Genomic DNA, 12,763 nt, shown 5'->3' on the forward strand with positions numbered 1-12,763 from the left:
CCGGTAGCATTGCCCCCCTCAGGGAGGCTTAGGGACCCAAATTGCTCGCTGAACTATAGGACACTATGGGAAATGTTATTGTTGTGTCCTATCTCTGTTCTATATAGTGAATAAAGTACCCCCTCTTGTAAAATATAAGGATGTTATAAGTTACCGAGGAGTTCCATGACCATATAAATTGACGAGGCTAAAGGTCGAGGTTATTATACAGGTCATGGAACGCCAAGCTGACTTCTAATATCCTCATATTTTGCAACAGGGGGTACTTTATTTATTATAATACACAAATTTCAGTGAGTCATGTGACAGAAATGACTTTTATAACTGATGACATCAGAACTCACTGTTTATAAGGATATAATTTACAAGATATTCATGGCTTTTGTGTATTCTATAGTGAATAAAGTACCCCCTCTTGTAAAATATAAGGATATTATAAGTTACCGAGGAGTTTCATGACCATATAAAAACACAAGGCCGATTGTTTTTATACAGGTCATGGAACTCCGAGGTAACTTCTAATATCCTCATATTTTCAACTGGGGGTACTTTATTTATTATAATACACAAATTTCAGTGAGTCATGTGACAGAAATGACATCAGAACTCACCGTTTATAAGGATATAATTTACAAGATATTCATAGCTTTTGTGTATTATATACTTATAACTCCTCTGTAACTTATAATATCCTTATATTTTACAATAGGGGGTACTTTATTCACTATATAATTTACAGGATATTCCTGGCTCTTGTGTATTATATAGTGAATAAAGTACCCCCTCTTGTAAAATATAAGGATATTATAAGTTACCAAGGAGTTTTATGACCATATAAAAACACGAGGCCGAAGGCCGAGTGTTTTTATAGAGGTCACGGAACTCCGAGGTAACTTCTAATATCCTCATATTTTACAACTGGGGGTACTTTATTAATTATAATACACAAATTTTAGTGAGTCATGTGACAGAAATGACATCACTACTCACCGTTTATAAGTGATGACATCACTACTCACCGTTTATAAGGATATAATTTACAAGATATTCATGGCTTTTGTGTATTATAAACTAATACATGTCACACCTGGTGGTTTCTCTGCTTATGGAGAAACACCTGAAAGTTCCATTCTATTTCCTCACATGAGCAGTTTCGTTGCTAGTGATAACGCAGGGAATGGCCACAGATGGTGAAGAACACCGGGGAGTCAGGGACTACAGGTTGGGCACTGCACACAGATTGATAAACTTTAAAATGAAACTTCATTTAGTAGGTAAAGGTGAAATGTATTCAAAGTAAGTAAATGATATAGCAGGTGTGTGATGGGTCCTTAGATTTTACCTTCAGTGGGTGGGCAATTACCGCTAAAGGAATCCTTGTCGGAACAAAAATGCCCTAGTTAAGGATATATCCCATATGTGATTCTGGCGCTTAAAAAACATCGAAACAATATTCATTATTCGCAAGGCACCCAAGTGACCCATTTGTATTCCTCCAGCAAATATAAATCGTGGAAAAAGAAGAGGGTCCTGATTGGATCACTTGAAACAAATAATAAAGGGATTTCGATGACTTGTAAAGAAAGCTGTGATAATAGCAGTAAAATAGCAAAAACAGCAAAAGTATATTATAGCACTAGCGGCACAGTGGCTTAGGCGGAAGCACTTCTGTCATGCAGCGAGTGTTCGATTCCAGCATGAACAATATTTGCAAGTATTCATGTTCTCCCTGTGTCGGAGTGGGTTTCATCTAGGAACCAAGATTTTCTCCCTCACTACAAAAACATAGAGGCAGGGAAATTGGCTCCTGATAAAACTGACCTTAGCTGTGCGTGATATTGACCTTCAGCTACAGCCACAAGGGCCATCTGATTGTGACCACAATTTTCTGTCTTTCTACCCAGTCATTGCATTGGCCAATCAGTGTCCAATGAATACTATAGGCTAGGCTAAAGAGTAATATTCTGAGATATTATGTAATTTAGCAATATTACGCACAGAAATGTCCCTAAAGGCTTTAAATTCTACATGTATTGGAACGATTATTATGCAGGAAAATACATCATACAAAAGTGTCTGTGCCGGCCAATGAGCTTCCAGTTGGACAGCTCAGTCAGAAACATAACTATTTACATTGCAGGGCCCGGGTGCAGGCTGTGCACAATCTTTGTGGGGGATTCACATGCGTGATAACAGCTATTGGCCCAGATCGAGTGCAGGGGGTGAAAACTGTAAATGTTTAATAGTTTTAATCATAGTGCTTGCAACATTGATTCATGAGTCAGAGCTAGAAGTGCAGAGAAAGTAAACATTCAGGTAGATAAAGCTATGGGACTGGTTATTGAGAATGCTCGGGACCTGGGGTACTCCGGATAAGGGATTTGTCTGTAATTTGGATCTCTAAACCTCATCTCTGCTAAAAAAAATATTTAAACATTAAACCCATTAGGATTCTTTTGCCTGCAATAAGGGTTAAATATATTTTAGTTGGGCTCAAGTACAAGTACTTTTTTATTATTACAGATGAAGAGAAAATTTTTTCTTTAAAGGAAAACTATACCCCCAAAATGAATACCAAAGCAACAGATAGTTTATATCAAATTAATTGGAATATTGAAGAATTTACCATACTGGTATATATATTTAAGTAAATATTGCCCTTTTACATCTCTTACCTTGAGCCTCCATTTTGTGATGGTCTGTGTGCTGCCTCAGAGATCACCTGACCAGAAATGCTGCCGCTCTAACTATAACAGGAAGGAGTGTGGAAGCAAAAGGCAGAACTCTATACTTGTTAGTTTCACATGAGCCAATTAACAGACAGTTTGTTTGGTATGTTTGTGTGCACCGTGAATCCTATGACCTTAATTTTTAAAATGGCAATTTTCTATTTATGATTACCCAATGGCACATACTACTAAAAAGTGTATCATTATGAAAATGGTTTATTTACATGAAGCAGGGTTTTACACCTGAGCTTTTTTATCCAATATCTTTTTATAGAGACCTACATTGTATCAAGGGTATAGTTTCCTTTAATTTGAATTATTTGATTAAAATGGAGTCTATGGTTGATGGCCTTCCTGTAATTTAGAGCTTTCTGGATAATGGGTTTCAGGATAACATATCCTATACCTTTATTACTTTGACTAGCAATTACATTTACACATAACTTTAAAACCAATGCAAATTTGTAATATATATTTACAAAGTGGTTGCATTTTGGTTAAGCCTATGTACTAGGGATGCACCGAATCCACTATTTTGGATTCAGCAGCCCCGAATCCTTAGTGAAAGATTCGGCCGAATACTGAACTGAATCCAAAGTTGCATATGCAAATTATGAGCCGGAAAGGAAAAAGTGGAAAAAATTCTACTTTTGTGACGAAAAGTCACGTGATTTCCCTACCGCCCCTAATTTACATATGCAAATTAGGATTTGGTTTGGCCAGGCACAAGGATTCGGCCGAATCTTGCTGAAAAAGGCCGAATCCCGAACCGAGTCCTGGATTCGGTGCATCCCTAGAGATGTGCACAACTCTAGACACAAAAACCATGTTTGTTTACGGGGAGAGAGAGCAAAAAAAACTTTTCTTGTAGTGTAAAGTAAAAAGCATTCTTTTCTTTATTTCAGTAATTTGAGACTAGCTTACTTACATTTCTCCTCTTTCTGAAAGCACTTGAACCATTCAGTGATATGTTTACTCTCTCCGGCCAAGAATCCCAGTCAAGTGGTCCTTCAAACGAAGACTAATGACTATGAACTGGGAACATTTTATTGCTTTACTAGTTTCTTGCTGTAGATACAGCAGCAATGTATCCACATAGCAGTTAGCTTAAGAAGTTTATAGACTCAAATTGAAGTTTCATATGATTTTCAGACCGCGTGGATTGTTCCAACATTTTTCGTACCATTTCGACTGGTCATTAAGTCGATCAGGCAGGTTAAAATATTTCTGTCTACTAACCATTTCTCTACATGTATTGCCTATCTGACAATATCAATGAGTGACTGACACTAGAATTTGTTGGACATAACTTTCGTACGATTGCTGTAACGGGCAGAATATCGTCTTTTCATACTGAATGGTTAGCGGCAGGACGGAAGTTTACGACATCCGATCGTTCGTTGGATACAAGGCTAAAATGTGAATGTCTATGGCCAGCTTTAGATGTGCTTGATTGTTCAGTGTTCCTGTTCCCCAGTATGGGACCAGAACGCTTGGGACTTGGGGTTTTCCGGATAAGTAATTTGGATCTTCATACCTTAAGTCTATTAAAAAATCATGTACATATTAAATAAACCCAATAGGCTGGTTTTCCTTTTAATAAGGATTAATTATATCTTAGTCTGGATCAGTTACAAGATACTGTTTGATTATTGCAGAGAATATTTAGAAAAATTTGGATTTGATTATAATGGAGTCTATGGGAGACAGGGTTTCCGTAATTTAAAGCTTTCTGGATAACGGATTTCCGGATAACTGATCCCATACCTGTACTGGTGTGCCCCCGTCTCCCAAACTGCCACTAACCTTCAATTTAAATTAAGTAGTAAAAGAACAGATCAGCCGTTGTTCTACCCCTAACAGCAATCGTAGGAAAGTTATGTCCGACAAAGCTGATGACGGTCTACCTGGCCGATCGACCAAACGACCGATCTCCATGGGACGAAAAATGACGGGACTCTCTGAAAATCAGATCTTTGCATCTATGGCCAGTTTTAGGCTGCTGGGGGGGGGGAGGGAGGGAGATGATAACACTGCAACTTGCAGTAAAGAGTGACTGAATTTATCAGAGCACAAGTCACATGACTGGGGCGGTTGGGAAACTGACAATATGTATAGCCTCATGTCCGATTTCAAAATTTAAATAATATAAAAAAATCTGATATTTTGAGAAATGGATTGCAGTGCAGAATTCTGCTGGAGCAGCACTAATAACTTATGAGTTTTGAAAAAAAAAAAAAAAAAAAAAAATGTTCCCATGACCGTATCCCCTTAAGGTTACAAAACATCCGAAGATATCTTTCCATTGGTGACTGTGTATCACCAGAGGTAAAACATTTGTTTTGAGACAATGGCAGAAAATGCAGAGGGAGGCCATTTCTGGTTCTTCTGCGATGCAGATGTTTTGTCCCTCTCTGTAAGATGTAGTGTGGGCAACAAAAAGTTTTCTGTGTGCCATCGCCCTAAAGCCTGACTGCTGAACAAGCGGATACATGTCTCAGTTGGACTGACATAAACTCTTGGATTCATACAGTTTGGGGTGGAATGATTGCCAAATGTGTGTCCACAAATTGGTATTCCAATTAAGCCACTCACCATTCCCAGTGCTTCAAAGTTAGATACATCTATTTAACCTGAGGCCAAATGCATCATACATGATTAGGGCCAAACTAAACAAAAGGGCACAGATCCCAGTGTTGGTGACCAGTTAAAAAAAACCCTGAAAAAACCTTGAAAAAATTAAATCGGACCATTGGTTCACTTTGGCAGCACAAAAGTAGATATCAGGCCTGTTTAAGTGAGAGTTGCTCTCATTGGCTGACATTTAAATGTGGCCAGATTTAGCAGTCATTAACTTGCCTTGTGATGAATACTTGCATATATTAGTAGTACCCTGGTGTTAAGTCTAAGCTCTGACCAGGATTAAAATAGAAAATTATTCGATTAAAGGCCCCAAGGAGAGCAGAAATTTTGCCTGCGCTAATTAAGTGTAAGCTTCTATTGTGCAAGACTCCGGGTGCCTGTGTGTGCAAGGTTAAACTATCATTTCGTACAGTATCTATGCTGTTTGTTTAGCATGCAGTATTGTCCTGCCTTACTCTCTGCTGCTGTGATTGTACTTCTAGTTTTGTCCGCTTTCTTTTCTTCCAGGACCGGAATAGGCCCTATGACTCTTTTAACTTGCACACTTTGGAGAATTCCTTAATGGATATGATAAGGACTGATCATGAACCTCTGAAAGGTAAACACAGCCCTAATATTTGCTCATATGAAATAAGAAGCCTCATTTTGCAGGGGAAGAAAATAATAACTGCCTATTTTTTTTGATGTTCAATATAATAACATCCAAGAAGCAAGCTGTTCTTCTGTGAGAACTGTTAGTTGAATATATAGATTTTATCAGTGACGTAACTATAGAGGAAGCAGGGCCCGAATGCGGGGTCTGCTTCCTCTATAGCTAATAAGTATACCCCCTCCTCCCCAGTAGCTCTTTACCTGCGGCAAGGAAAATGGGACTCAAGTCGGCACTAAGGTTGCCACCTGGCCGGTATTGTTGATGGTTGATCCCAATGTTATTAATAGGGAAAAAAGATAAATATATAGGAAGGCCGTTATTTTTTTCCAGAAAAAGTGGCAACCCTAGTCTGCACTGAGTGGGCGGAGTCAGGGCAAGGGGTAGATGGACGGGGGAGGCGGGACAGGAAGTTGGATGGAGGATTGGAATCGTAGTGCACCTGGCCCCTCTGAAGATTTATTTGCAGTGGGGCCCAGCACACTCTAGTTACGCCACTGGATTGTATAGCGTTCTTTTATTGTGCACCCTTCAAGGAGGAAATACTAGCAGTAATTATAAAGGCTAATGGCACACAGGTCTGATGCTGGGGCTGATAAAAGCTCATGCACTCTCTCATATGTGCACCGACAGGCATGGCACGTGAATTTTGGGGGAGAAGTTGTCCCAGCGACAAATTTTCTCTACTTCAGGCAATTTATCTCCTTGAAATGCCTTACCGCTGGCAAGAATACGAATCGTCGATGGGATGGAAATGCGAATTGCTTCTGATTTCCGAACTCGCACGAAGTTTCCTCATGAGTCAACTTTTTAAATGTATGCCATCCCGCTGGCGATTCGTTATTCTTGCCAACGGGAAGGCATTTCGAGGAGGTTAGTTGCCCGAAGTAGAGAAGATTTGTTGCTTGTCTGCCACCACCCTTGCATGCTTGTATTCGTCACTTGCTCTTACTGGAATTTCTAGAATGTATTGTTGATTATTGGATGCTAATGTAGTCTGTACAACACAAACACATAAACTTTAAAAATATGTACATCAATCACCACTCATTATATTCTAGAAATACTGTTCCAGTATTCCTTATTTACAATATTAACATGACAACTTTAGTTACCTAACGGGTAATTCACATTCTTTGAGGTTTGTCATTCGGGAATTCTTAAATATTTCACCTGTATTCAGTTATGACTTTGAAAATTGAAATGCATGTATTTTCATGGGCTTGACATGGCACCAAATCCAAAATAAATGCATATTCTGTATTTTGCTGTATCTCTGCTATCAGAGTTGTACATCAGGTAATGGGAGATGTCAATTTTTCTTTTTAAGTGTCAGAATAAGGGATACATTGAATCCAGGATTCTGTTTGTCCTTTTTCAGCAGTATTTGGATTCATCCGAATCCAACTGCCTGGTCGAACTGAATCTGAATCCAAAAAAAATCACATGACTTTCCATCACACACGGAAGTCAAAAATGTATCCCCCCCCCCTCATTTTCCTATTTACACATGAAAATGAGGGTTCGGATTCAGTTCGGTATTCTGCTGAATATTTCACAAAGCATTCCAGTGCATCACTAGTCAGATTTCAGTCTTTGCATTTAAATATTGCATATTCTAAACACATCAGACCCACTCCATTTGTAGTCCTTATCAGCTAATATACATTTGCACCAGCTCATTAACCTGTAGCAATCCAGCATTAAGTCTTGTAACTGTACTAGCCCAGTGTCTGTGTTGATTGGCTGCTAATGGTGCAAAACCGCACAGTTAATAGTATAATAATGTCTGCAATATTTACTCTGCAAAATGTGCATGTTGGACCCCTATGGCTGCAACTTCAATCTATGGCTCTGCAGCTAATCAAACTCGCTGGCAAATCATAATTATAACTCCAAAGAGATGCACATTACCAGCATATAAAGCATTCCTATAATATTTCACTTGTACCATTTTGCCATTTAGGAATTAAATTTCACTTGCTTTATTGCTTCATGTGTTGTTTTGTTGTTCATCTCCAATTTTACCGAAATTAACCTTCAGGATGGTCTTCTAAAGGTCCCCATGCATGGGCCCGATATAAGCTGCAGACAGATTAAGTTGGCAGCTTATTGGGCAATGTATGTGGCCATCTGATGGGCTCCCCCAGTCGATATCTGGCCCAAAGTTAGCAAGATCAGCCAGGTTTAAAAATCCTATCGGATTGAGGACTGCATTGTTTTTGTTGATGCGGTCCTCAATTTGCCCCCTCTTATTCTCCTTCTTGTGATCCGATTGTTGGGTTTTAAGGCCCACAATTGGTTCAGTCCAATATTGTCTACCTCAAGGTGGGCATATAGGGGAGAAATCTGCTCGTTTGGCAACCTCACAAAACAATCTGATCTCTGTATGTATGGCCACCTTAAGAGTCTTATCTGATCTGGAACCAAGTGGACTGGATTTCTCTCACATTTCCATTCAGGTTGCCAAGCAGAAAAATATTTTGTCATAATTTTAGTTTAATCAAGATACATGCTTATAAAAGAGAAACATGATGTGTTTATATATTATAATAATGGTACAGGTATGGGATCCGTTATCTGGAAACCCATTATCCAAAAAGTTCAGAATTATGGGATGACTGTCTCCCATAGACTCCATTATAATCAAATTTTTAAAAGTGATTCCCTTTTTCTCTGTAATAATAAAACAGTACCTTGTACTTGATTCAAACTAAGATATAATTAATCCTTATTGAAGGCAAAACAAGCCTATTGGGTGTATTTAATGTTTAAATGCTTTTTTTTAGTAGATTTAAGGTACATTCGATTATGGAGAGATCCCTTATTCGGAAAACCCCAGGTCCCGAGCATTGTGGATAATGGGTCCCATACCTGTACAACGAATGAATATTCGTAAAAGATGATTTTCTCATATGGATTAGCCTTATTCTGCATTTGTAAACTGTGGGGTCCTTTAACCAGCTTTGGTACTTGTGAAAAGGCTATGCGGTTAAATTGCAAAAAAGAGAACTGTTTGTCTTGTGATATTACTTCTCTCCTCTGCTTCATCACTATGATGTCTCAGCACACTGCTGATAATTGCCAAGCAAGACTTAATTTTGCAGCTCATTGCTGCAAAACATATTTTAATGGGCACAACTGTTGGCAGCCCGCGGTTTGTGCTAATTTAAATGTATTCCTTATTGATAACGTACATCTCTCCGCAATGAATTAATTAATGAATTGTGGATATCTGTGCAAACGGGCAGTTTTGGAATGTACAAAGTACTGCAAATACATTCAGCTGAAGAAGGTACATCAAAAGAATGGCATAGCCATTTGCCGTGCTCAATTAGCTGTTGAAAGACAGAATCTTGATTTAATCCCCTTACCTTTATGATATTCAAGTTCAGTGACAAGAAAAAAATCATATTTTATAAATCATTCCAAGTTTCCTGCCATAGAGGAGATCTGCTTATTGGTTAGAAATACAGCTTGGTAGGTTTGTGGTCTTGTGTTTAATGACATTTGTGTGTTCCTTTTGTTTTTCGATTTCCTCCCACAGTCCTTGACATACTGGTATTACTATTATTATTATTATTTATATACTTTATTAGTGTTGTGTTAGAAAAATCTATAACGTTACTTAAAGGAACAGTAACACCAAAAACTGAAAGTAACTGTAACACAAAAAATTAAAGTGTCCTAAACTAATTATAAATAAAATATAGTGTTGCCCTGCACTGATAAAACAGCCGTTCAAAGGAGAAAAATGAGAAAAGGCACCTGATACACAGTAGATAACACATAAGCTTTGTAGCACACAATGAGATTTTATAAAGCTTATCTTATCTTACCTACTGTCCTGTGCCTGAATGGCTGCCCCCCGTGTCTGCACAGCAGCTTGTTTATATAAACTATAGTTGTTTTTCTAAACCAGTTTTACCAGTGCAGGGCAACACTATATTATGTTCTTTCCTTTAAAACACTTACATTTTTTGCTGTTGCAGTTCCTTTTAGGGATGCACCGAATTCACTATTTTGGATTCGGCCGAACCCGACAATCCTTCACAAAAGATTTTGCCGAATACCGAACTGAATCCTAATTTGCACATGCAAATTAGGGGTGGGAAGGGGAAAACATTTTTTACTTCCTTGTTTTGTGACAAAAAGTCACGCTATTTCCCTCCCCGCCTCTAATTTGCATATGCAAATTAGGATTCAGATTCAGTTTGGCCAGGCAGATGGATTCGGCCGAATCTGAATCCTGCTGAAAAAGGATGAATCCTGGCCGAATCCCAAACCGAATCCTGGAATGACAATATAATGTACTGTTGTACTGCACTTGTAAAACTGGTGTGGGGTGTAATTCTAATATTAAATTCGAAATTTGATAAATCTGCCCCTTAAAGGAGAAGGAAAGCTACCGAGGCAGATTATTGCCAGTAGATTAACCACAATAGTACAAGCTATGACTATATTTATTCTGCAGAATGCTTTACCATATCTGTGTAAACAGCTATAGAAGCTCCCTCTGTTTAAGTATAGCAGCTGCCATATTTGCTTGGTGTGACATCACTTCCTGCTTGAGTCTCTTCCCTGCTCACTCGTAGCTTTGGGCTCAGATTACAGCAGGGAGAGGGAAAGGGGAGCAAACTGAGCATGCTCAAGCCCTAGCCCTGGAGGTTTAAGCGGAAAACAGGAAGTCTGATACAGAAGCCCATGTGTACACAATAGAAAGAAAGAAATGCAGTGTTTCTTTTGACAGAGGACTCAGAGCAGCATTACTTTCAGGGTTTACTGGTGTATTTATATAGACCTTTCTGATAAAGCTTACTTAGTTTTAGCCTTTCCTTCTCCTTTAAGATAGCCATAGAGGTAGAGATCTGATGTCGCCAAAAGAGCGTATCTCTCCCCAATATGCCTACATTGAAGTGGACAGTATCTGGTTGATCCGATTGTGGGTCCTAGGGCCCAAAGATCCGATCATAATGCATCCGAAACGGGCGGTCGGATCGCGGGACCACATAAACGCACAGATGCGGCCGCGTCCGATGGGATTTTTTTAACCTGCCCGATCGAGATGGCCAGATATCGATCGGGGGAAGCCCTTCAGATGGTCCAACTCACGGGCCAATAAGCTGCCGACTCGGGCTGTCAGCAGCTTTTATCGGCCCGTGTATGGGGGCCTTAAGAGTTGGTTGCTGGAAAGTCTGCTCCTGATGATTTCCAGTCTATTAAACAGAGGCGCACTGAGCAAGAAGACATGGATATGGGTTGGGCGCATGTCCTACATTGTATCTGGGTTTAATTGTCCTTTAATATAGCTGCATTTCTCTGTCCGTGAAATACTAAACTGTAAAGTCCATTTCAGTGAGTGGTTCTGCAATCTCTCCTCAAGCCTCGACTTTAACGTTTTTCCCTGCTGCCAAAAAAAAAAAAAGTTTAAAAATAGCCGTCCATGGGCAGGTGACAAAATGTCAGACAAGCACGCACCTGGCACAGGGACTGTAGGGAAAACAAAGTCTCCAGATGTCACACTCTCAGTTCTATTTCTGTGGCTTCTCTGAAAGGCGAGTTTCAATTAGTGCAATGAAATGAAAGCAACACGTTTAGCTCTGCAGCTGCCCATACCCATATGATATCAAATCATTTCATTTTATTTAAAGGCAAGTTTAAAGGAGAACTAAAGCTTAACTAAAGAAGTAGCTAGAAATGTTGTACATTATGTTTTGTGCTTCTGTACCAGCCCCAGGCCACCACAGACCTTTAGCAGCAAAAATCTGTGTCTCGAAAGATGCCCTAGTAGCTCCCCATCTTCTTTTCTGCTGATTCACTGCACATGCTCTGTGTGGCTGACACTAACTGAGTTTAGGGGCCAACATAAAATAAACTTAAGTGTATGTATAATGTAAATGTCACAATTTAAGGCTAATAATTCAGTTTATTGTCACATAACCTCTCAGAATCCAGCACAATTAGCATCGGAATTAAATAATCAGCCCTGTAGCATCATATATGTAGCACTTATATGACTTGTGAACTTTATTTTCTGCTTGATGATTTGCAATGACCCCTAAGCTTAGCTTCTCATAAGCTCAAAGCAAACTGAGCATGTGTAGTGTCACAGACACTCCTAATAAAATCCAAGATAGGAAACTCCTCTGCCAACTTTGAAGGCCTGGATCATTTCTGCTATAGAGAAGCTGAATCTTTAGACTGGTTCACTGAGTTCATAAGTTCAGTATATAAAATGTGGCATTTCTATCCATATGCATTTTTTAGGGTTTTGTTGTCCTTTAACATACCTCCCAACTGTCCCGTTTTCTGTGGAACCGTCACAATTTTAACAGCTCAGCCCGCAAGTCCTGGGTTTCTTACTGAGATGTTTCTCTTCGATCTCCTGCACTGAAGCCATGAAAAGATAGAACGTTTTTGAAACTTAATTAAAATAAGAGGCTTTTTGTAGAACACTGAGCATCTGCACTTTGATACATTTGTAATAATTTAAGATAAGCAAAGGTACAATTGTAACTCAGGGCTGCCATAGGGGGGCACTTGGGGGTCTGTCATACCTGTCGTCCCGAGCCCGGTGGGTTTTGGCTCTTAAAGGAAAACTATACCCCCCAAATGAAGCAACAGTTTACATCATATTAAGTGGCATATTAAAGAATCTTACCAAGCTGGTCTATATATTTAAGTAAATCTTGCCCTTTTACATCTCTTGCCTTGAACCACCATTTTGTGATGGTCTGTGTGC

General features: G+C 39.2%; 1 protein-coding gene across 4 annotated transcripts in view; it reads left to right on the forward strand.

Annotated features, from left to right (window-relative positions):
* Nucleotides 1-12,763, forward strand: part of LOC108697402 (cytoplasmic polyadenylation element-binding protein 3) — a 71,525-nt gene that overhangs the window by 33,908 nt on the left and 24,854 nt on the right. For 2 of the 4 annotated variants that reach the window (XM_041570916.1, XM_018227412.2), the window contains exon 2: nucleotides 5,880-5,970. The exons of the other annotated variants lie outside the window; for them this stretch is intronic. In XM_041570916.1, the coding sequence (XP_041426850.1) occupies nucleotides 5,880-5,970 (91 nt within the window). The remainder of the gene's footprint in view (nucleotides 1-5,879; nucleotides 5,971-12,763) is intronic. 4 annotated transcript variants of the gene reach the window in all.

The sequence above is a fragment of the Xenopus laevis genome, chromosome 7S, assembly GCF_017654675.1.
Source record: "Xenopus laevis strain J_2021 chromosome 7S, Xenopus_laevis_v10.1, whole genome shotgun sequence".
Taxonomy (NCBI): Eukaryota; Metazoa; Chordata; class Amphibia; order Anura; family Pipidae; genus Xenopus; species Xenopus laevis.